Genomic DNA, 24,060 nt, shown 5'->3' with positions numbered 1-24,060 from the left:
CAAGACAAACCGTCTCTTTTTGCGTAGCTCAGCTCCCGATGTACTCAAAAACTTCCGCTGGCACGTGTACCACCAACGTAACATACATAATAGGATGGGGGACAAGCTGGATACAGCATGTTTCCTTCGTGACCCCTCTCGGCAGTCCCACGTTTGCCATCCGATCGTCCTACTAATTATGAGCCTGGCCCCAAGGCTCGATCGCGAAGTAGGTAGCTTCCGTGAGTGTGTTATTGGGAAAACGCGCAGCTGCAAAGGCCAGTCAGTACCACGGTGTTGATATGGTTGACGAAATGATGTCTGGACATCTCTCTCAGACCTTGGTTCTGATACAAGCAGTAGTCACTAGACGCATGGCTATCCGGTACTACGGCTACCGGCTACACATCTTTCAGACAACAAATATGTTAAGAGACTATACGTGATGCAGCCCTATCCTGAGCATGCGCCTCAAGCTTGCAATAGTAAGGCCTGAGTCGGCAACAAGACTTCAAAAACACCAACACGGCCAACGGGGGCGATTCAATGTAAGGGCATATGATTAATTAGTCTTGGTATATACGGCGACGGCGTCTCCAGAAGCCCCTTTTTCTCCTTCGACCGTCTTCTACAGCTGCATTAGGGAGAAGAGAGAAGCAGCTCAAAACACCCGCGCGGGAACAGAAGACGATGTAGCCAGACTTGCAAAAGACAAAAACAAACGACAACAGCAACAACAAAAAGACAACAAACAAGTAGGTGGAGGAGAGGGGGAGAAAAAAACGCCCGATCCGCACGAGGAGAAGGACTTGTTGAAGGAAACCTTTGCTTTTTACCCAAATGTCGTGAATTCAATGAGCGTACTGGGTTCCCCTCCCCCGGTTTCGTCGATCCCTCGCGCGATGCAAAAAAAAAAAAAGAAGTCTGTGCGATGCAATGGTACCAGGATGGAAAGAAACAAAAGCAAATGGTCCATGACACAATGTCCTCCAGGACGTATTATTGAAAAGAGCAAAGACAACCAGAAAACTCTCACCGGAGAGATTGCTCATCCCACTGACACGGCATAGTCTCCTCTCGCCAAACCAACAGAATGCAATCGATTATCAAACGAGGAGACAGGATATGAGCATAAAAGCTGGCCCCGGACCTGATGCACCCCCAGGTCGCTTTCCGGGCAGCTCTCGGGCCCAACAGAAATCCCAAAAAGTCTGCAAAACGAATTATCCACGGGTATCCAAGCCAGGTTGTGCAAGCCATGAAAGACGCTGGGAGATCAGGGCCGGATTGCTGCTTTTCGAAGTCATTTCGATATCGTTCCGAATCGTTCCGGTCAACAACGTCATACCCGACCCGCCTCCGGGGGTCCCATCACATAACAACGCAGCTGTCGTCCTTCTCTCCGTTCTTCTTCATCTTTCCGTTCCTGGGCGGCGCGACGTCCATGGGCGTGCCGCCGCTGATAGCCGCCCGGATAGCGGCTAACCTCTGCTTGGCCCGATCGTCGCCTGCATCGGCCGCCTTGACATACCACACATTGGCCTCGAGGATGTCCCTCCTGCATCCGATGCCCATCTCGGTGAAGTAGCCGACTGCATACTGTGCTTTGACGTAGCCTGAATAAACCAAATTCCTCGTTAGTGATCAGAAAAGACACAGCGTTTAGTTGGGCACTGCTCACCAAGCTCAGCCGAGCGCCGCGCCCATTCGTACGCCTCTTCTTCATCCTTCTCCAGCAGGGGCTCAGCCCCGACCATGTACCATGCACAGAGACCCATCATGGCAGCAGCGTGCCCGCGTTCCGCAGCGCCGGTGTAGAAGTGGACGCTGAGGGCAGGGTCCCGCGGGCAGTTGAGCTTGCCGTGCTCGTAGGCATCTCCCATCCTGTAATTAGCCTCGGGATGGCCCAGGTCCGCCGCCTGAGTGAACAGCTCAGCAGCGTAGCTCTCATCCTGGAAGATGTCGTCGCCATATCCGGTCTCGTAGAGACAGCCGAGCTGGTAAGGCGCCGCGTTGTAGACCGAGTCGGCAGATTCTGCGGCCAGCTTCATCCACTTGATACCCTCGCGGTACCGCTTCTCGCCCAGATCGCCTGACAAGCAGGCCTTTCCTAATCTCGTCATGGCTCCTGGGTGTCGTTTTGATGCTGCGGTTCTGAGAAACTGAACTGCCTTTGCGGGGTCCTTTCGACAACCCCACCCGAACTCGTAACACAGAGCTGTTCGGTACGCCGACTCTGCATGTCCGTGCTTCGCCGCCAACACGAACAGCGGGAACGCCGAGTTGTAGTCCTCCTTGCCCTTACTGAAGAGTCCCGAGGCGTACCCATCGGCAAGATAGTACTGGGCAAACGGATAGCCCGCGTTCGAGAGTTTCTGCAGGATGCTTCGTGCCTCGCGGACCAGTTCGCTGGGTGAGGATGCGGTGCCCTCCACGTAGGGGCTGTCGAGATCTTGTACGGGCTTGGGTGCGTTCTTCTTCTTGCCCGAGTCTTGATGGTTGAAACCCTGTTCCTGTGCCGTGGCGATCAGGAACACAGCGAATGAATACTGGATGGACAAGTCGTTCGTCTTCTTCACATTCTGCCGATACATCTCCAGAGTCTTTTGAGCGCTCAGAAGGGATGCGTTCGTCCCTACATTGTTTCGAAGTCTGGCGTTGTCGAAGGAGATGGGTGCTGGGGCGGGTTGCGGGTAGGGCACATTCAGCATGTCCGCATATGACGACGGTCTCGTATCCGGGGATCTCCTGGAGTGCGCCGACGGGGCGCGGTTGTGCGAGCCTCCATATACACCGGGTGAACGGCCACGGGGACCGAAGTCAGAGTAGATTGAATAGGAGGATGCAGGTCGCTGGAGAGATGTGCGTCGAATGTACGGGGAGTTGGGTGTCAGATGGCGATTGATGGCTGCGTCACTGTCCAAGAGGTTCGGCTGAGAAGCCGCTCGAGGGTCTTGTTCTTGTGGTTCGCTCGAGCTCCTCGGAAGAAAAGCTTGATGATGGTATTGGAGCTGAGGTACGGACTGGTTCCCCGGTATGCCGTTCTCAATGGAGCTCTCGGGCGAGGCGTCTTGGGAGGGTTGGCATTCTGCCGCGTCCAGAGCGCCTGACACGGAGCTCGCGCTCGTTGTTGCGGAGGATTCGATCGAGGTCTGCTGCTGCGTGGTACTGACAGTGGTGTCCGTCTCGCGGCTGTTGCGATTCTCGTCATGTCCTTTGCCCACACCAGACGAACTTGCATCGTCCGGATCGGTGGTAGCAGTCCTCCCGCTCACCGAGGGCTGAGAGAAGCCAAAGTCCAATCCCGAGTGCGCGCTCATTGGGCTCAATGTGTCTGCCGGGCCTAATCCGACCGGCCGGGACTCGAGAATTGGTACCGGTTTTCTCCCCACTTGTCGTACCGTCGGTTGAACGGGGCCGTTGTCACCCAGATTCTGGTTTCCCTGGTCAACTATGGGTGTATGGGGCGGTGGCGTGGGGGCCTCGGGAGTCTTGGGCAGATCACGGTCGTAGGTGTTCTGCTTTGGAGGTGTTGCCTCGTACGGAAGAGTTGTCTCGATGTTTGCGTTGGAAGGCTGGGCCCAGTTCTCCTGTTGGAAATTGACCCTGACGGGGGAAACAGGGGGTTGCCTCAGACGAGCGGACTCGGTGGACGGGACGACAGGAAGAGGTTTCGTGCCGTCCCAGCGTTCTGGTGACAGCTCGTGCAGGGCGACTGGTTTGCGGCGACTGGGGCTGGAGGAGGAGGAGGCCGAGGTGGGAGGAGGGGGAGTGGTAGTCACGGCCGCCATCTCGTGCTGCGAAATATTCGGCTCGCAAGTCGCTGAGGTCGCACAAAGCCGGACGGGTCGCAGACGGCTGAGACTGGCGGGGACGAGGAATCTGGGTGGTGATGGCTCCGAACTTTCAGCCCTCCCACGTCTGCATCGATCGTCCGTGTGGCTTGCTTTGCTTCAATCCCGAGTAAGGTTAGGTCGTTGAGGCTGGCCAAGGGGGAAAAGCAAGCCAGGCAAGGGCGGCGGCGTTTCAACCTCCTACGGCTGGGGGGGCGTAAACGAGTGACAAGTGCAGGCCTATGGAATGAGGCGCTGGCTAGAACAGGAGACTAGTTCTAATTGTAGAAGCACTGCGTCAGAGAATGAGCCCAGACATAATCAGACAACACGAGAGGCAAGAAAAATGCGATCAGGGCAGCTAGTCGTACTAAAGAAAAAAGGTGAAAGAAATAAGAGAGAAGCGGGAAGGGGGGCAGAAGAAGGCTGCTGGATGGCGTGTATGCTCGACTGTCGTCGTCGTAATGTCTGGGAAGATGATGCGGGAATAGAGATCCTTGGAGGACGGATTGGTGTTGCAAGTACTTCAGGCAGCGTGCGTAGGGCAGTATGTTGGCACAGCGCACAGCAGCGACAGCAAATGCTCAAGCTGGATTGCGTGCACCGCATGCATATTTGGATGCACGCTGCGGGACAGGGACGGGGGGGGGGGGCCTTCCCGGGCCATGAGCCCAGAAAAAAAACCCACCACCCACCTGGCTGGTGCACACACACTTGTCTCTGCCCGCCTCCACACCCTCGTACTCTCGTACTCAAGCACACGTCAAGGTAGGTACCGCTACCTCAGTCAATACTCCTCAATACCGACCGGACCATCGGCCGCCACCTGGACGGAGCGCAAAGTAGTCTGTGTCTGTTCTCCTCTGGACTCAATGGAGGGATGAGGATGGCGATCAGGCGGGGCAGGACCAGGAGGGAGAAACAAGTAACTACCGAACAAACGCCACGATATCTGACCTCAAGCCAGCCCAGCCCAGAGCCAAGTTACCTAGGCCAGGGGGCCTGTGTGTCAATGACTGGAAAGGGAAGTGGAGGCAGGTTTGGTTTGAGGGTGTAGTGCAGGTACTGTGTGAGAATGGGGCTGGAGAGGGGAGAGACTCCAAGTGAGAGACTGTGTGTGCCGCATGGTGCACCACGCCAGGAACCAACACCTCCATTCGATCCGTCTGGTGGAAGGGAGAGAGAGCTAGAGTCCCGGAGGGCAACCCTGAAAATGCTGCTGAAAATAAAGTGTCTATGACGGCACACACCCGCAACCTCACTCCCACCCCCCCAAAAAAAGAAACAAGCAGCGAGGGATTGACAGATGGGCGGACGAACATGTTGCAGACAAAAAGGAAACGCTAGACAGAACTATGTTTGACAGATGGAAAGAGACCAAGTGACATACCTTCGTAATTTACCGCCCAGCTGGGTGCCGGTATTGCTCGTGGCTTGTCCAACAGTTTCTGCCAGATTTTGATCGCGTTTGGTACGCCAAGTGCCGCCGTGCACACAGCAGGGGATGAGTGCCGTTGGTGAACAGAGGACAACCTTTTTTTCTCTCCCTTTAATTCCCCTGTTGTACTACTCTTCGACTGGTCGCACAGTGGTCTCGCACTCCTGTTTGCTTTCTTGTCTCCTCCGCAACAGTGAGACTGTCCCGTCAGCGCCGCGGGTCCTGGAGTCGACAAGGTCGGTGAGGGGTTGGCAGAGGTAATCAGGGAGGAATTGGGGAGAAGGAGATCGAGATGCTCACCGAGGGTTGTTGAATAATAATAAAATGGATGGGAAGACGAGCAATGGCGCGCCGGGAGCTCCCTGGCTGTGGTCACAACTGGCTGCCGCAACAAGCGAGAAGACAGCCCTGGCGGAACTAGCGCCAGGCTACAGACACTTTGCACAGTTTCAAATTGGTGATGTTCTTACTTTATTCTGCTTTAGAGCCTTTCCCAAGGTGAAAATCTGCCTACTGGTCCTGGGGCTGTCCCAGGCAAGACCGGGGGTTCACCAGCGAAAACAACGACGGCCGTTTGCTAGCCAACTAGCCCAAACCCCAAGATGCAGCTAAATCCGAAGCTGCACCTGCAAACGAGGCTAGGCCCAGAGAATGTTGTCAGCCCAGGCAGATGTTGGTGTCACGACAGGAAGCCATCCAGGATGGTACAGAAATCGATCCATGGATGATGGCCTCTCAGTGCGTCCCCAGTGTCGAGAGAGTCCCGCCAGTGGGCCAAGCCGTAGAAGCCGTGCAGTTCGGGTTGTCGACTAAACCCGCGCATCCACCAAAAAAAGATGGGCGACCCCACACACCAACGCTGACGCAGCCCGGCGGGTCTCCAGTGCTGGAGAGGTACCACTACCTCCATGCAACAATCCATCTGCCAGAACCGTTCCGTATGTGGCCTTCTCATGTGGCCCGAGAGCCCTGCATCTCTTGTCGCGATGCATTCTTTCTTCTCACAACGCAAAAGTGTTTGCTCGAGGCTGGCGCAACGAGACAGCATCTTTGCCAATGGCTGGCGGTGCCGCTGATCTACGTTCACCAAGTACTTGTAGCGCGCCCAGCCTACCCCATTTCCGCATTGGGTTCTGCTCGCCCCTGGATGGCACTTCATTTCGACTCCTTGCTAAGGGAGCTCCCCATTGCTCACTCAGCCAGCATTCCAGCTCCCCTGGCCACTGTCGTCATACCACCCTCGGGCACTGTAACACACAGATCTAGTGGGCGTGGTCTTGGCTTCTAGAGTTGCTGCTTTGCCCTTTTTGTGCATGCATTCAATCTAAAATACCGACATCAATTCCGTCGGGGCAGGTATATCACAAATCCCAACATCTTATCTCAAGAACGAAGCCCAGTGTGTTTCTTTGGCTCAACGTCTTGTGTTGAAACCCCGCCAGGCCTTTTCGATGCAGTCGGAATGACTGGCCAGGTGGTGGGCAGCCTGTCGTGCAGCCAAACTGCTGCTGCATGGCTCAAACCGCTGCATTGCCCTCCAAATGGAGCCTGTTTCGGCCAGAGTGCAGCAAACCCTGCATGTCAGTGTCCCTACTTCCCTGGAAGCATTCACCGCTGCTCAGCCTCCTTGCACGAGTTGTCTTCAGCCGAATTCTGGCCCCCGCGAGGTCCCTTTCTTTGCACAATTCCGCCCGACTTCCTGGCGGGATCTGCACTTGCCACCGCGTACTGAATAGACAGTGTTACATCTCGTTCTCGTTTGCGCCGACTACACTGACAGACTCCACTATTACGGGAGCTATGAATAAGGTACGGAGTAGGATACACTCAGTCGTGACCGCAATCGGAATTGTGCTGGCGAAACGGAAATCCCTTGATGAGGCAGCGGGTCAGAGAGCCCCAGAGATTCAGATCGGACCTCCGGCACGAGTGCAAGAGACACATTTGAGACGAGGTGAGCGGCACTGTACTCGGACGATTACCTACATCGCCAAGAACAACACAGGAGTTTTCCTGGACCCTGGCCCACCTGGGGTCCAACATGGGTGAGGATCTTCAATCTGTATTTTCCGACCTTCTCGCGTTGAGAGGGGTTCCTGGCACCAAACTGTAGATCGTCTCCTTTTCCCCAGCTTCAGTTGGTGTATGGACAGGGCCTGAGAGATACATGCCGAGCCACTCGTCGCGGCAGTCCATGACGGCTCAAGCATGCACGATGGGCTCACCAAGGTCAACCGTCTTTCCGTTGTCTACTACTGATCGTGGGCAAGTAGGACCTTTCCGAGGGTTGAGTCGTGTTAGTCCATGCCTTGGGCAATACTAGACAAGCCACAAGAACTCCTTCTTGTTCCTTTGGAAGACTACCAACCCCATAGAAGCTCTGGAGATTACAATGGAAAAGGGGGCCTAGCGTCTGGGCTGAATCTCTGGCTCCGTCATAATAGCATGTTCTCCTAGGTCAGGAGTGGACAAGCCCAGCAGAGAAACATCTGCCGCTAAAACACTCTGTTTCCACACGATGCATCTCGGAGAGAAGCAGGCAGGGGTCTTTCCACCCTAAAATGTCCATCAGATGGGGAGCTGAGGTCTGCCAGACGCCAAAAAGACATGAAAAGGGGCACTTGAGGTGAGCACCAGCAGGCTAGCGCCCTGCATGCGAGGGGTCTGAGTCCACCTGAAGGTACACACGTGATCTCACCTCACATCCCTGCACCGTTTCTTCCCACGTCCCCATTCTCGTCTTTGATCCACCGTAACAGAAACGGAGAGAAACGTGATCCTGGACCAGGATTGCGGTTCCCTTCCTATAGGTTCCTACCTAGCCGCAACAGCGTTGTTGGCTCTGACTCTATTGATCTATCCTTAGAGTTCGTCTCATAGATGACGAGCTGGGATTGAGGCGAGTAATCGACGAGATGTCAAAGTTTCAGAGAGATTAATGAGTGATGAAGGGCGCACAAGCTCATCGTGTGTGAGCCATGCCTCATCTACGCCACAAGGGCCACGGGAGGGAACATGCAGCTGGCCGGGTGCGCATGATGTTTGAGTGCTCACACTTCTTTAATATGACCACCCTTCTCTTACATTCGATAACTCCCGCAGCGAAGCACATGGTTGGGATGAATGTATTGTGGAACACATCAACTTCTTATCTCTAAGCGACGTCAAATCTCTTGCCGATGAGCATCCTTTCACAGCCTATTAGTGACTCCACAGATGGTCAGCCACGTGCCGTTCCCTACATGAAGTCCAGCCTCGTCTCACACCCGATATAAAGGCGACGCAACTGAAACTTTCTTCCACCACGTGCCCGTCGACAAAACCTTCTACACAGACTCAGGTAGAACATCATCAACTATGGCTTTACCGGTCACAGCTACAGAGACAGCTCCGGTTCCTCAACGCCCCATGTATCCCGAAGGGGTGCTCACCAAGTTCTCGCCGGAGGGCGTCGTCCTGCGATTTCCCGGCAACACCACGCTCTGCCACCTCCCCGCGGACTGCCCCCTCCTGCCCGGCCTACGCGACCTCTACAGCGCGCTGGCGGCGCACCCCGTCCTTTCCAAGAAGGTGCACCTCCTGCCTCCGGCATCGTGGCACATGACCGTCTTCGACGGCGTGCGCGACAGCGAGCGCGAGCCGGTGCTCTGGCCCGAAGGCAAGCACGAGCTGCCCCTGGCGGAGATGACGTCCGAATTCGCCGGGCGGCTGAGGGAGCTCGGGCAGCAGCTCGAGGCCGAGGGCCTGGCCCCTCCGTACAGGATGAGAGTGCGCAACTTTGACGGCGCCCTCATCGGCATCGGCATCGAGGTCGAGGGCGCGACGGCGGACGAAGAGCGGAGGATGCGGCGTCTGCGGGACAGGCTGGCAGATGCGATGGGGTTCAGAGCGCCGAACCACGAGACTTATCAGTTCCACCTCAGCGTGGCCTACCTGATGAGGCATTTGGAGCCCGACGATCGGGCCGCGCTCGACGAAGTCCGGGACCAGCATTTCCCGTCTATACAACGGGAGTTTACCTTGGGCGATGTAGAGTTTTGCACGTTTGAGGATATGTACTCGTTTCCCAGGGTCTTTTACCTGGGAAAGAATAGTCAATAGAAGTTGGGGACTATAGTCGGCAGAAACAGCAACAGCCTTGCCTGTGTATTCATTGCCGCCTTTGAATCTATCGCAATGTCCAGTCAGCTTTGGCAGCCCGAGACAACCTGGGCTTTTTTCAATTGGAGTCCAGGAGTTTTATCCTGGGGTACCTCCCCCTCTACGCTCGCACCATGGCTGGAACTCCTTGTATCGGCATTGCCTGAATTTTAATCCATCCTTGAAATCTGAAACTTATATTATAGCTTCTTTCGTAATTACATTTGTCGTACTACTCTGCACGTTCTCAAACCAAGATCAGCTGCTGGGAGCATGCCACTCAAACTTGAGTGTTTCCGTCGGCAAGAGATAAAGGGAGAGCAGGTCGCGTAGAGATAAGAGGCTTTGACCTGGAACTATGTGGAGATGAGGCCATTACTCCTCCTCACTTAAGTATAGTGTCGGTCCGACAGAGATATTTATTGAGCATGTGCTTAACTAGGATTTCCGGATTGGCCAAGAGGGAGACTAAAAGCCTGGTAGTTGAATTGAGGGCATGATCTTAGCTGTTGTGACAATGTGATCGTGAGTCCGTAACTCTTCACCCTCCGCCAGCCGACGACTTGCCGTGAAAGTTATAAATCATCCGGTCATGACCACGTCAAAGGCTCTTCAAAACCCGGCATCACTGCTTTACTGCATCAGCAATAGCACTGATACACATTCTTTTCTCCCGAGAGTTCAACATATACGTTTAAGCCAAAGATGACAGGCCCTACCTCCAAAGCCCAGTCAACCAAAGAGGTTGCTCAAGTGGTCGAGGACAGCGCAAGAGTCGCCGAAGCCCACGATGCAACCCAACAGGAGCATGAAATGGGTCTCCTTGAGGCCCTCAGTCTCTATCCCAAGGGCGTCTTGTGGTCCATTGTCATGTCGACCGCCGTCATCATGGAAGGCTATGACACCAAGCTGATGGGTTCGTTCTACGCCCAGCCAGCCTTCCAAAAGGCATACGGTGTGGAGGTGAAGCCCGGGTCTTACCAGATCACGGCACCTTGGCAGGCAGGCCTGGGCAACGGCTCCACCGTCGGTCAACTCATGGGCCTGCTTGTTGCCGGATACGCCAGTGAGAGGTTTGGGTTCCGCCGGACCATGCTCGTCAGCATGGTCGTCATTGCCGCCTTCATCTTCATCCCTTTCTTCGCGCCCAACATCGAAGTGCTCGAAGTCGGCCAGGTTCTCTTCGGTATCCCTTTGGGGTTGTTTCAGACGGTCACTGTCGTCTATGCTTCCGAGATCACACCTTTGTGTCTTCGGCCGTATCTAACCAATTACGTCAATTTCTGCTGGGTAATGTTTCTCGCCTCTATTCTTCTTTTCGCTTACACTAACGAACTGACAGGCATTTGGTCAAATCATTGCAACAGGCCTTCTTCGCGGTGTGTTGAGTCGAACCGATGAGTGGGCTTACCGTATCCCCTTTGCTGCCCAGTAAGGAGCTCTCCCCAACATATGCGTATACTACAAAACAATAACTGATTATGACCACTCAAAGATGGGTTTGGCCCGCTATTTTGATGCCGGCAATTTACTTGGCCCCCGAATCGCCGTGGTGGCTTGTCCGACGTGGCCGGCTCGACCAGGCCAGACGAGAGCTGCAAAGGCTGACGTCTGCAAGGAATGTGCACTTCGATCTCGAAAAGAACATCTCTCTCATGCTGGTCACCACGGAGCACGAGCGTGCCGTTGACGCGGCGACCTCTTACTGGGCATGCTTCCGGGGCGTCAACACGCGGAGAACAGTCATCGCCATCGGGATCTACTGCATCCAGACCCTCAGTGGGAATCCGCTCCGTGCATACTCTACCTACTTTCTGCAACAGGCTGGCATGCCCACTACTCAGGCATTCAACATGGCGATTATTGGATACGGAGTCGCCATCGGCGGCGGGTTCTTCTCGGTGCGTTTTTCCTGCCTCCTCCTCCTCCTCCTCGCTTCTGCCAGGTATGGTCGCCATACTAACACAGACTGTCAAACACATAGTGGGTTCTTCTACCGCTCTTCGGCCGACGAACGATCTATCTCTGGGGCTTGTGCCTGATGTTCATCATCATGGTCCTGGTTGGGGGGCTTGGCGTTCCTCAAGCCGAGAGCCCGAAGCCTGCGTATGCTTGGGCCATCGGATCCGTCCTGATCGTCTCTTCCTTCCTCTACAACTGCTCGATCGGCCCACTGACGAACACGCTCTGCGCCGAGATCCCTTCCACGCTTCTACGCAGCAAGACCGTTGTCCTGGCTCGTTGGTCGTACACGGTCTCTGGTATCGTAGCCGGCACTCTGACTCCCTACCAGCTCAACCCTACCGCGTGGAACTGGGCTGCCAAGACCGGCTTCTTCTGGGCGGGAGCTTGCTTGATCTCTGTCGTGTTCTCCTTCTTTTACGTGCCCGAGTCGAAGGGGAGGACTACGGCAGAGATGGATCTCTTGTTTGAGAAGAAGGTGGCCCCACGACGCTTTGCCAAGACACAGGTCAATTTCAACGAGATCATCCCTACCAACAATAAGGAGGAGAGTGTCTAAACGACGGTCGTGGTACCTGGACGTCGAATTCGCAAGTGTAGAATTACTTTTCCATGAGGCGATAGTAACTGTAAATATCATTTCAAAAGCCTTGAGAATTCTTTCAGCCTCGTGTCTAATTGCTAGAACCAATCCATCATACACACATACACACATACACAAGATCTCCTTTACGTGAACAAACTCTTTGCCTACAAATAAGGAGGCGGCACACCAAAATGCCGTATGCAGAAATACTTGGACGTGACCCGCCGGTCCTTGAAGAGCTGCGCATCAGAGAGCGCTCTCCCAAACGACGCAAAGAATTCGCTTCGGCATATCGGGTCGCGGATCTCTCGCAGCCTCTCCGTAGCCCAGTCGTTCTCCTGCCAGTCCATGCACTCAATGGCATAGAGGAAGAGCGGACGGAGGTACCCGGGATTCAGCCCTCTGCCCTCGAATGCGTTCCAGCTCCCGTCGACGATCCCGCGCACCTGTCTCATCGCGTGTTTTGCGTCGGCCGACTCGGCGAGGGGGTCGCCGAGAACACGGCCGATCTCGATGAACTCGGCGTGGTAGGCGGCGGCGCAGACGGCGCTCAGGGCGATGATCGGATCGGCGATGCTGGGGCTCAGGTGGTTCTTCAGGTCCTCGGGAGATTGTTGCTGTATGTTCGACCGGCTTGACCACAGCGCCGAGAGCTTTGATTTCAAGCGCGTCATTTCTCGCGCCACCTCCTCCTGGTCCACGCCCCTCGTCCGAGAGCGATGGTAATGCGTCAACCTCGAGATCTCGCCGGAGATCATCTGGAGTCGGAAGTAGAAATCAAAGATAGGTTTGCTGAGGACCTCTTGCAGGGATATACTTGTATCGGGCATGCCGTGAGTTGTCGGGTGCTCGATGTCGGGTATTCCCGCTTCGAAGCTGGGCAGGAGGTTGAAGACGCCGTCGGACATGAGCCCCATCCCTCCCGCGCGCGATGCGGACACCTGGAGCAGTTTCATCCATGCTATAATCCTTGACGTAAGTGGTGATAGAGGCAGCTGGCGGCCCGTGTGCTGTTCTAACCGTCGCAGGAATATCTCGTCGGTGCTCTTGAGCACTGGGGCAATGTCGGCATGGACGAATGCGAAAAGGCAAAGGAGAAACCCTACGACCAATACTACCTGCATGTCCGTATCCTCATCCCGCATGAGATTCTCGAATTCCGTCCTTGCTGATTCATAGAGCGCTGCTGCCTTGGAAAGCGGGAGCCCGTGCAACTGCCCAATATACAGAGTCGAGATAGCTATGACAGATGATGACACTGCCTCGTTTGAGACGCCCATCTCGACGACGGCAGTCTTCATTCGCCGCCAGTTCAGCGGGTCAAACGGTGTTATCCAAGCACAATCCACCCTTTCGAGGAAGAACGAGAAGCACCGTTCCTGAGGCCTCTCTCGGGCTGCGAGCTTATCCATCGTCGTCGTGAGCTCAACATCCCGCGAGATGCAATCAAAGGCTGATGGCGACTCCTGCTGCGCCGCAGGACGACGGCCGGCGTCACCATTTTGACTGTGGCTTGTGATCGGTGTCGGGATTACATGTGATATCGAGTTATGACAAATGCTTATCTGTGGATGCTCGGTAGGTACCCCGACGAGAGTTTCATCTTGGGGTGACCGAAGCGGATCGTAGAGAACCCTCGTCAACGACTCGTCCGCCGGAGCCAGGCCATCGACACAGCCATCGCCCGACTGCGAGTCTTGCGATGGTGTCGGAATGACAGTGGAATCCGGCAAGGGCGGAGTGGGAGATGAGCCCGGAATCGCCTCGCCCGGCCCCAAGTTTCTGGGGTGGATGCGGCTCTTGCTCTTCCAGGGCTTGTAGACGCAGGTCTTCTCCAGCCTTGTGCAGTTGTGGCATACCGGCTGGGCTTCGTCACACTTCACCTTCCTCGTTCGGCATGTAAGGCATCCGCTACGAACCCTCCCTCGGTAAGAGGGAGGCCGATGCTCTAGGATGTTGCCTCCTGGTGGGGACATCGTCGTACATTGTGCACAAGCTCTCCTCAGGGTAGAGTTAGGGAAAAGGGGGGTCACTCGGCTCGACGGGTATATACATGGAGGAGTAACCTCAACTATGATGGCTGTTTCCCTTCCCTGGTGCGTCGACCCTCAGGCTGGACTCCCCCAGGATAGTGCTCGGGGGGGCACGTGGGCGAGAAGAGGGGGTCCCTCGACCCGAACAGAACTGACCAGACGGGCTCGGCTACCAACATCGTCGTAGCTGATGTTGTAAGACCTCTTGCCGACGCGCTAAGATAAATGGCGGATTCCGTGTTTATCTCTAGCCGACGACGACTCCACTTCTCAAGGACCAGTCATGTTATGACATGAGCCTCACTGTGAATAATACATAAGTTACTGTATGGACTGTTTCGTGGGACATTATCAGATAGAATCATGGCGACCAGACTCTGTGACACTTCCATCTCTCATCATGACAGCCGAAGACCTTCAGGATATTTGCTCCTTCCTCGTTGACACAGCCAAGGAAGGTGGCAGGATCATCTTAGCGGCCAAGCCGAGTGCCTTCGAGGCGACGGCCAAGAAGAATTGTAGGCAGTACGGCATAAGAAACTCTAGTGGCAATTAGACAAGACTAATATCGTGTGTAGCAGCGGATATTGTCACCGAGACCGACCAGGCCGTGGAAGCCTTTGTGCGAGGGCGGCTAACAGAACGCTACCCAGACTTCGCATTCATCGGAGAGGAGTCATACCAGTGCGGAGCTACTATTCCTCAACGCCCGACCTTCATAGTTGATCCTATCGACGGAACATCCAACTTTGTCCACGGGTTTCCGGCGGTTTGTATCTCCATCGGCCTCGTGATGGGAGGTCAGCCAACCGTCGGGGTAGTCTATAACCCCTTTCGAGGAGAATTGTGGACCGCGGTCAAAGGCTGTGGTGCTTACACGTCATTCGGGGATGGAGAGCCGCAGAGGCTACCGCTCTCAAAGAGTCCTCTACAGGGGCTGAAACCAGCCTGCATCGGCATCGAATGGGGTAGTGACAGGGAAGGCCCCAACTTCGAGCTCAACCTCAAAGTGTTTACTGCTCTTGCCCGGACAACGGCCACCGGTGGGCGCTTTGTCAACTCGCTCCGATGCACTGGCTCAGCCGCCATCACCATCTGCAGAGTCGCTAGTGGTCAGCAGGATGCCTTCTGGGAATGTGGTTCTTGGGCGTGGGACGTAGCGGGGGCGTGGTGCATACTGACCGAGGCCGGAGGCATCATGGTCGACGGGCATCCTGGTGGCTGGAACCCGCCAGTGGACAATCGGAGGTATCTGGCTGTGAGGCCCGCCACCGGTGGTCAGCGTGAATTCGTGGAAGAATTTTGGTCAGTCATTGGGTCGGCCAGGACGACGTACGGACCGCCGTGAGCATCCGACTGCATCTCTTCCTGGACACCAGCGAGCACTGGAGGTCCAAGCAGGTTCATCCCTTGTATATATGGCTCGAGTATACAAAATCCAGATCTCGCAACCATTCCCACCACCAGCATTCGTGGACTTCGTTGAGATATTGGACTGTAATAGCAGATGGAACATCCACACATGTCGCAGAGTATGACTATATAAGAAAACGTTCCAAGTTCTGCCTTCTAATACTTGAGACAAGACGGCTTTGAGCAAAGCAATTTATTCCCATTTATTCTGTATGTAGTTAGTTAGTTACATATGCGATTTCATAATAGCCAGCTCTCTAGAAAACGGAAGGGTTGAACAAGCTTTGGGTTGCCGTTTCGTACTATCCTAAACGGTAGCCGCTTTAGGTAATGCCCCACATTCTGCCCGTTTTGTTTTTTTGACAGGCTTCCATGCTGCTGCTCACAGCGATTGTTTTTTGGTTGGTGGCGGTCAAAAGCACACTCAGTTGAGCTGACAGAGGACTTTTACCTCCATAGGTGCGAAATGTTTCGCCAGGAGGCTCAAACGCGCAACATCTTGCTGACTGTGACAATGCTACAGCTAGGAAGTATCCATTTGTATGCGATACTTTGGCCCCCAGGATTCCCGCAAGTTGCAGGACCGGGTCGAACTTACTTGGGTGCCCGTGTTGGTCGACCTGTCTAAATTCGGCGTAGTACACCTTCGTATTCGAAGGCTCCTAGGCCGCCGAGCCTCATCAGGTGCATGCTGTTGACCAATCCGGATCCACCAGTGAATTTTTCCAGTGTCTGGGCTTTGCACATTTTCCGCTTGAAGCGGCAGCGTATCTGATCGTCGCCTTTGGTTGTTGTCCAGTGCTCTAGATATCTGGGTGCGTGCGAACTCGTATATATGTGCAGATCAGTGAAGGACACGATGCTTCACCGACTCAGCACCCCTGTGGGATCCGTTCAATACAGACTTCGGAATGTGCAACTCGATCGGATCTCCGGCAAATAGACAGAGGGCCGGACACGATGGACAAGTATTTGTACTCGTACGAAGCAGGTACCCTTACAAGCCCGGGTGAGGTCCGCTTGAGCCCACTCTGAGGCTCCGAAGGAAGACAGATCCACTACCCAGTATGCCCGGGCCGGGTTGACGACACTTGCACATGCAGATACAGCAGATACAGCAGATACAGCAGATACAGCAGATACAGCAGATACAGCAGATACAGCATAGCAAGGACTGGACCCCAAACTCGTAGGGCTATCATGGGTTGCATCTCTCGTACCCGGCGTAGTACGAACCTCAACGGGCTTCTTGTCACTACACGGTCTTTGACCCAGTTGCTGGTACAGCATAGTCAATTAGCCGCATGAGCTTGAGACAGTATTAGGGTCTATGAAAGGACCCCTCAACCGACGATTTGCATGGAAAGGACCACGACAACAGATCATCATCACTGCCCATCGTCCTGAACCCGGCTTCGACGTTGCAGTGCACCGGACGGAGCTCAAACGGGGAGAGACCGACTGCCGATATGACAAGGGAAGGCTTCAAAAGCCAAGACGTCGATGGATCTGCCACGAATCCACGGTAGCGTACCAAACCTCGTCTCAAGTCGGCGAGGGCGGTTGACGTCGATTTAGATTAACCCCGCGATTCTGTAACAGGGACGCAGAGGCCAGCTTCCCGCGCCAAAACAAGCCACCCAGTCCTAGTCTTGATCAGTTTCGTCTTTACTATCATTACAAGTACATCCATCATGGCCTTCAAGAACTTCGTCAAGCGGCGTTGGGTGAGGGCCTGTGTACACTGTAGTCTGGTCTCGACCTATTGATCCGATTGGACGAGTCCTTTGGTACTGGACTACTGTGTTAACGGGGACGATGGGGACCAGACACGCAGTGCAATGCAACGCTGTTGCAAGCGGATCTTGCTTGAAATCTTCAGTTTCAAAACCGGGCAAGGGAATTCTGGCGCAGTCGTCGCATACCAGAGAAGAAGGTTCGAATGACCCGGCCGACCTCAAGCACGCCTGTTGCAGCCGTCAAGACAGTTGAGGCAGAGGCTTGTGTTGGTGGAGCTTCTCGAGTTCCAGAAAGAATGCTGCGAGCCGAACCAGCCGCACACTCGCGTCTCAGAAGCTTCCACTGGAGGAAGCACTCGTAAGTAGGTATGGGAAGTGGGTAGGGTACCTACCAAGTAGTTAGGTAGGCACTGGAGATTGGGTGCTCACCAAGTACTCCCTTCGTAGATCCTGCCAAAATGATCACTCACCAAGAAGCCATGGCCGATCCATATTTGGGTAGCGTTCAGATCCACGGCAATGATGGGGAAAGGGGGGCCGAAAAGTCCACTGATGTCACTGTGTCAAAATGCTAACGTTGAAGCATCTGGCAAAGAAAGAAAGAGGACAAAATACCGTGTTCTCGAAGATGAGACTTGCCAATGCGGCATGCTCCTTGGGTCAATATGGGGTAAGGTACCTAGGTAGCAAGAGGAAACCAATTTGCTAGAAACCAACCTGCTCCTCGGATGCATTGAGGCACGAGGAAAAGGTGGGCAAAAATAGAACCATCTTGAATTTTCGCTCTCCCTAGCTCGCCAAATCGCCTTGTTTCGTGCAGGACAAGAGGTGGTGGGCTGGGGTGGCGCGCGCTAGCTGCAGGTGGCATCCAGGCACAAGGTATCCTGCAAGTCTTGGGACGCCGTTGTCCCGGCAATGTTGTACCTGACTGGACCAGACTCGACTCTGGCTAGTGCCGACTGGACCACCAAAAATCTGTGTTTTAGCGGATTGGGCCATCCCTCAGTGCAATGTACAGCCACCATCAAGCGCTAATGAGACCAACACAGTGCGTCATGACCCGGGAGACTGCTGGAGGGACATTAGCTGATCTGGGCGGGAAAGGGGGACAAACCCTGGCCTAAACTAGGAGGTCTCTGCTAGCACCTCCCTATCCCTCCGTTGAGGTGGTGCACCCGCAACAAAGAGACCACCTGAGTCCACGCCATCGAAACAGGAGGCAAATACCAGGGCAGGGGAGAAAAACACCTTCATGATCTGTCTCCCCAGCATTCTTCCCTTCTCTCGTTAATCCGCTCTGTCGGCTTCATCATCACATCACGCTCGTTATCGCCCTCTCTTTCTTTCACCATAGCAGAGGCCTCGACATCCAGATACGGCAGATCGATCACTCTGTGCCGTCGCCGGAATCTGCATTTGCTCGGCCCGCGCTACCCAGTGCCACCACACGCGGCCCAAGCCCAAGGGAAAAAAACATTGGCTGTCTGTTCTCGTACCCGCGAAAATCCCACCATCCAACAGCCTGCGCGGCTTCCCTCGTTTTTGCCCGCCTTTGAAACCAGTGCTGGATTCAGCCGACACGCCTGCGCGACAAGCTGTCGACTGTCTATCGGAAGAAGCAGAGGAATTCGAGGTCGCAGGAGAGGAAATATCCGGGCTGCCTTTCCTCCAGCACCCGCCGATCGCTTCTTGTCTCTGCGACACGGAAATCAATGACCATCTGAAAATACCAACGACCCCTGGCACCGGCAGGAGGAGCTTTTTACGGTAGTGAGAAAGGAGACTGGCTGCCGCTGTGGTCAGCTCGCACACACCCTTGTCACTTTGTGCTTGCATCGGGTCCTGGCTTGAGTAGGCACCGCCGTCATAACGAAAGTGGCCTGGCTCGCCTCTGCCCGCTTCGGTATCGTTTCCTAAGAAACACCCCGGTCTATAGCAGGGATATTCAATATATCCACAATCCTGCTCTGACGACCTTGCCCCCCATAACAATCTGCGTAAGTGGTACACCTCCGACCGAGCGACAACACAAAGCCTGGTCAGCTGCATTTTACTCTTTCACAACACCTCAAACGGCTTGTTGTTTTCGATCACCACTCGAGTCTTGACGCTTTCTTTGGAAATCCCTTTCGCCGTCGTCCCTTTCCTTTTCGCTTCACTTCCCGCCATTCCTGCGACCGACCCTGACCTCCTTTCTTCCCGAAAGGGTGAATTTCCCTTGCTGAACCCGAACGAAATGAATTGGCTTGACTAACGGTCATCCCACCCCAGGAATATGTCTCTCCCCGAAAGACCGGGAGCGGCGCCCAGCTACGACGAGCGAAATGCCTATCGACACTCACCTCCCCGCCGGCAGCGCGACGCTGCCGGCCCTGAGTCGGGCTATCAGCGCGTAGCAGGGCAGCAGCATTACAATGGGGGTTCGGTAACATCTTTTGCAGACACTCTTCCACCATCTCCTAATGCAAACACAGAGCAAATGCCTCTCTCTCCCACCGACCACGGCGAGACCGGCAACCCTCAGCCCTTCCAGAGAAAGAGGAGCCTGATCAGGCCCGAGCGGAACAAGATTGGGAAAGACCACCCCAACTATTACTACAGGAAACACGCAGCGAATATGAACGTGATGCCCTCATCTACAGGAAACGACCCGATCCTCGAAGACGTTGCGGGGACCACGGACGTTTCTGGCAGCTCTCGGGTCGGAGATGCCATGTCGGATGTGACGCCTGGCAGGCGATTGAGCAGTAGGACTAACAGCGCCGAAGCCGAGAAGTCGAGCCGTACGAGACGGAGAACGTCTGGCCACGTCAAGAACGGCAAGATCAAGAAGGACGGGCGCAAGAGGGATAAGGAGAAGCGCCAGGCTGAGCAGATTCGACCACCCAGTGTCTGGAATGTCTACTGCGCCATCGTCACCTTCTGGTGCCCCGACTTCATTCTGCGGTGCTTTGGCAAGCCGGCCAAGGCGCAGCAGAGAGCTTGGCGTGAAAAGATGGGACTGATCAGCATCATTCTTCTGATCATGGGTTTCGTCGGTTTCCTCACGTTCGGATTTAACCAGGCCGTCTGCGGCCAGCCCGCCACTCGCCTGCGAGTCAACGAGGTCGGCCTTGGTTTCATGATCTTCCATGGAGTCGCGTACGATCTGTCCACATCTCGCCACCCGCCTGCTGAGGGTATTCCAAGGCGGCTGGATGGGCAGTTTGCCAATGTGCTGTTCGACCTGCCCCAGAAGCACGGCGGCGAGGACGGAAGCTTCCTCTTCCAGAACGTCAACGGCAAATGCAAGAATGTGATCACGCGCACTCCAAACTCGTTGATTCCTACCGATTCGAGCAACAATCTGGCCTGGTATTTCCCTTGCACGCCGTTCAACCAGGACGGCTCTTCGAAGCCAAACTACACATTCCCGTACTACACGGGCTATGCGTGCCATACCACGGCGGCGAGTCGAGACACGTTCTACACCCAGCTCCACGGCACTGCGGACGTCTATTTCAAGTGGGACGACGTCAAGAACAACTCGAGAAACCTGATCGTCTACTCCGGCAATGTACTCGACCTTGACCTGCTGTACTGGTTCGATGAGACCCAGGTCGTGATCCCGAACCGCATGAAGGAGCTGCGCGACAGGTCGACCCCGGCCAACCAAGCGATCCATGGCCGCGATGTTACCAGAGCGTTCCAGTCGTCTGGCGATAAAGGACTTGCCGAGTGTTTTGAGGAAATCATCAAGGTCGGAACTGTCGACACTGACACGGTCGGCTGCATCGCATCCAAGGTCGTGCTGTATGTGTCTCTGGTTTTGATTCTGGCGGTTGTCGTTTCCAGATTCGTCCTGGCAATCATCTTCCAGTGGTTCATCAGCAAGACGTATGCTGCGGCGAAGACATCACAGTCGTCCGATAAGCGCAAGCGTAACCGCCAGATCGAAGATTGGAGTGAGGACATCTACCGCGCTCCCGTTCGCATGCCTGGCGATGTGGGCAGCAGCGTGGCTGGCACGGGCTCTGACCGTGTGAGCAAGCGCAGCAGCACCTTTCTGCCGACAACCTCTCGTTTCTCGACTGTCTACGGCGCAGACCGCAACCCGCGCAATAGCAGGGCTATGCCCACGACTATGGCAAGCCAAGCTTCGGGAGGCGGCCAGCTGCTTCACCCCAACTCGATCTATCGCCAAGGCAACGATAGCCGGACCAGCTTCCTGAAATCTGATCCCTACAACACCAGTGTCAGCCCTACGGACGGTCCCGGCCCCGCTGGCTTCATTCATGAGGCCGTAGTTCCCCAGCCGCCCTCGGATTGGATGCCCTTTGGTTTTCCCCTTGCCCACGCCATCTGTCTCGTCACTGCCTACTCTGAAGGAGAGCTTGGTATCCGGACCACTCTCGACTCCATTGCCATGACCGACTACCCGAACAGCCACAAGGTCATTCTCGTTGTTTGTGACGGTATTATCAAGGGCAAGGGCGAGACCATGTCGACCCCTGATATCGTCCTTGGCATGGTTAAGGACCACACGATTCTCCCAGAAGAAGTCGAGGCTTTCTCGTACGTCGCTGTCGCAAGTGGTTCCAAGAGACACAACATGGCCAAGATCTACTCGGGCTTCTATGACTATGGCGCCGACTCTCGCATTCCTCTGGACAAGCAGCAAAGGGTGCCCATGATGGTTGTGGTCAAGTGCGGCACCCCCGACGAGGCTGTCAAGGCCAAGCCGGGCAACCGTGGCAAGCGCGACAGTCAGATCATTCTCATGTCTTTCCTCCAGAAGGTCATGTTCGACGAGCGTATGACGGAGCTCGAGTACGAAATGTTTAACGGTCTATGGAAGGTTACTGGAATCTCGCCCGATTACTATGAGATAGTGCTCATGGTCGACGCCGATACGAAGGTCTTCCCCGACAGTCTCACCCACATGATCTCGGCCATGGTCAAGGATCCCGAGATCATGGGTCTTTGCGGCGAGACGAAGATTGCCAACAAGCGGGCCAGCTGGGTGTCTGCGATCCAAGTCTTCGAGTACTTCATCTCGCACCATCTGTCCAAGTCCTTCGAGTCCGTCTTTGGTGGTGTCACCTGTCTTCCCGGTTGCTTCTGCATGTACCGCATCAAGGCCCCCAAGGGTGCTCAGAACTACTGGGTTCCCATCCTGGCAAACCCCGACGTCGTCGAGCACTATTCGGAGAATGTCGTCGACACCTTGCACAAGAAGAACCTGCTCTTGCTGGGTGAGGATCGTTACCTGACCACGCTCATGCTGCGCACTTTCCCCAAGCGCAAGCAAGTCTTTGTTCCGCAAGCCGTGTGCAAGACGACCGTTCCCGAGGAATTCAGCGTTCTCCTCTCTCAGCGCCGACGATGGATCAACTCCACCATTCACAACCTGATGGAGCTGGTCCTTGTCCGAGATCTCTGTGGTACATTCTGCTTTAGTATGCAGTTCATCATCGGTATCGAGCTGATCGGTACATTGGTGCTGCCAGCTGCTATCGCTTTCACCTTCTACGTCAGTAAGTATTACAGAGCTTCCTATGCCGTTAACTAGATGTGATCCTAACCCGTCTATAGTCATCATCTCCATCATCCACTCGCCACCCCAGATCATTCCTCTGGTGCTTCTCGCTCTGATTCTTGGTCTCCCTGCGGTGCTCATCGTCGTCACGGCCCACTCGTGGTCCTACGTCATCTGGATGTTCATCTACCTCTTGTCTCTGCCCATCTGGAACTTTGTTCTGCCGACGTACGCTTTCTGGAAGTTTGACGACTTCTCGTGGGGCGACACTCGCAAGACGGCGGGCGAGAAGACAAAGAAGGCGGGCATCGAGTACGAGGGCGAATTTGACAGCAGCAAGATTACGATGAAGCGCTGGGCCGAGTTTGAGCGCGATCGGCGCACCCGGGGCAACTACTGGGGCTCCAAGGAGAACATGGTCGGCGGCAGCAGTAACAATGGCGGCACGTGGACCATGACGCCCGGTCATCAGCATTATGAGGAGTACTATTCGGATGCTTGAACGAAACGAATGAACAAAGATCTTTTGGTTTTGCAACAAAAACATACATTAGCATCATGGCGAGGCTTCTCCCACACACAGCTGTCGGGAGCAAGCCGAATATTTGGCATCATAATGATGGAGGAGGGCCTGTTTGATTTCTTTTTTCTGCACTATATTGTTTCCTGCTACTGCTCTACCTTGCTGTTCTGTCCTGCTCTCCCAGTATGCAATATACTGGGGAGGAGGTTGGCGGTGGGTTGACATCGGGAAGGGGTTTGGGAACGGTGGGCATAGCGGCGTCACGACAGAAGGCGTTTTTTTCCCAACAACTTTGATACAAGAGACATCATTGGGGTTCTCTTATTGTGCACATAGTCTTTCTTACAGACTACTTTTTTCTCACTCGACAGTCGTCTCGGACTCCATAGAGCCAGAGAGTAATAATAGTTTCCCAACACTTTGACCCTTGCATATATCTCTTGAATTTTTGCTCTGCCGAGAACCACTGGACCTACTTGATAAGAGACGCCTCACCGACAGAATTGGTCATGATTTAGACAGGTCGATCATTTCATGTGCGTTTCCCTGGCGAATATGGAGGAAATCGAGATCCGTGGCGGCAATGTGCACCTCAATACCTGCACTGTCGCACAGATCTTCCACATGGTCCTTCCAAAGAGGGCTGGATGCTTAGATTAACGGGCTGTGATATAGCTAGATAGGGTCTGGTGCAGCAGGTCCCGACGGGTAAGGGGAGTGAGTGCCAGCGCAAGGGGTGGATGTTGCTTGCCCGGGACGGGCCACCACTGCAGGTCTGCCAATCTATTCTATCTCGAGCAAATCAGATTCGTTCCCCGGGGGAGGGGGGGGGCAGCAGGATACGCAGTCCCCCCGCGGCATGAGGGTGATAGGAGGTAGAGAAGGGGGGGGAAAGA

The 24,060-nt window shown here is 54.8% G+C and overlaps 6 protein-coding genes across 6 annotated transcripts; 4 read left to right on the top strand and 2 right to left on the bottom strand.

Annotated features, from left to right (window-relative positions):
- Positions 1-1,350: 1,350 nt before the first annotated feature.
- E0L32_003575 (uncharacterized protein) lies at positions 1,351-3,770 on the bottom strand (the record flags this gene model as incomplete). Its single annotated transcript, XM_031137890.1, has 2 exons — positions 1,351-1,595; positions 1,661-3,770. 2 exons carry the CDS (start codon positions 3,768-3,770, stop codon positions 1,351-1,353), a joined length of 2,355 nt encoding a protein of 784 aa, XP_030998345.1.
- A 4,837-nt stretch (positions 3,771-8,607) lies between these two features.
- E0L32_003574 (uncharacterized protein) lies at positions 8,608-9,351 on the top strand (the record flags this gene model as incomplete). Its single annotated transcript, XM_031137889.1, has 1 exon — positions 8,608-9,351. One exon carries the CDS (start codon positions 8,608-8,610, stop codon positions 9,349-9,351), a length of 744 nt encoding a protein of 247 aa, XP_030998344.1.
- Positions 9,352-10,095: 744 nt separating this feature from the next.
- On the top strand, positions 10,096-11,911 carry E0L32_003573 (uncharacterized protein; the record flags this gene model as incomplete). Its single annotated transcript, XM_031137888.1, has 4 exons — positions 10,096-10,665; positions 10,733-10,821; positions 10,886-11,291; positions 11,375-11,911. 4 exons carry the CDS (start codon positions 10,096-10,098, stop codon positions 11,909-11,911), a joined length of 1,602 nt encoding a protein of 533 aa, XP_030998343.1.
- Positions 11,912-12,102: 191 nt separating this feature from the next.
- On the bottom strand, positions 12,103-13,914 carry E0L32_003572 (uncharacterized protein; the record flags this gene model as incomplete). The annotated part of the gene is made up of 1 exon (XM_031137887.1): positions 12,103-13,914. The coding sequence occupies one exon, from the start codon at positions 13,912-13,914 to the stop codon at positions 12,103-12,105; it is 1,812 nt and encodes a 603-aa protein (XP_030998342.1).
- Positions 13,915-14,371: 457 nt separating this feature from the next.
- On the top strand, positions 14,372-15,319 carry E0L32_003571 (uncharacterized protein; the record flags this gene model as incomplete). Its single annotated transcript, XM_031137886.1, has 2 exons — positions 14,372-14,489; positions 14,550-15,319. 2 exons carry the CDS (start codon positions 14,372-14,374, stop codon positions 15,317-15,319), a joined length of 888 nt encoding a protein of 295 aa, XP_030998341.1.
- Positions 15,320-19,398: 4,079 nt separating this feature from the next.
- On the top strand, positions 19,399-23,143 carry E0L32_003570 (uncharacterized protein; the record flags this gene model as incomplete). The annotated part of the gene is made up of 2 exons (XM_031137885.1): positions 19,399-22,639; positions 22,698-23,143. 2 exons carry the CDS (start codon positions 19,399-19,401, stop codon positions 23,141-23,143), a joined length of 3,687 nt encoding a protein of 1,228 aa, XP_030998340.1.
- Between the last annotated feature and the right edge of the window lie 917 nt (positions 23,144-24,060).

This window comes from Thyridium curvatum, assembly GCF_004353045.1.
Source record: "Thyridium curvatum strain D216 chromosome Unknown NODE_16_length_530760_cov_82.129700, whole genome shotgun sequence".
Classification (NCBI taxonomy): Eukaryota; Fungi; Ascomycota; class Sordariomycetes; order Thyridiales; family Thyridiaceae; genus Thyridium; species Thyridium curvatum.
This window is presented reverse-complemented; position numbering and strand designations above follow the sequence as displayed.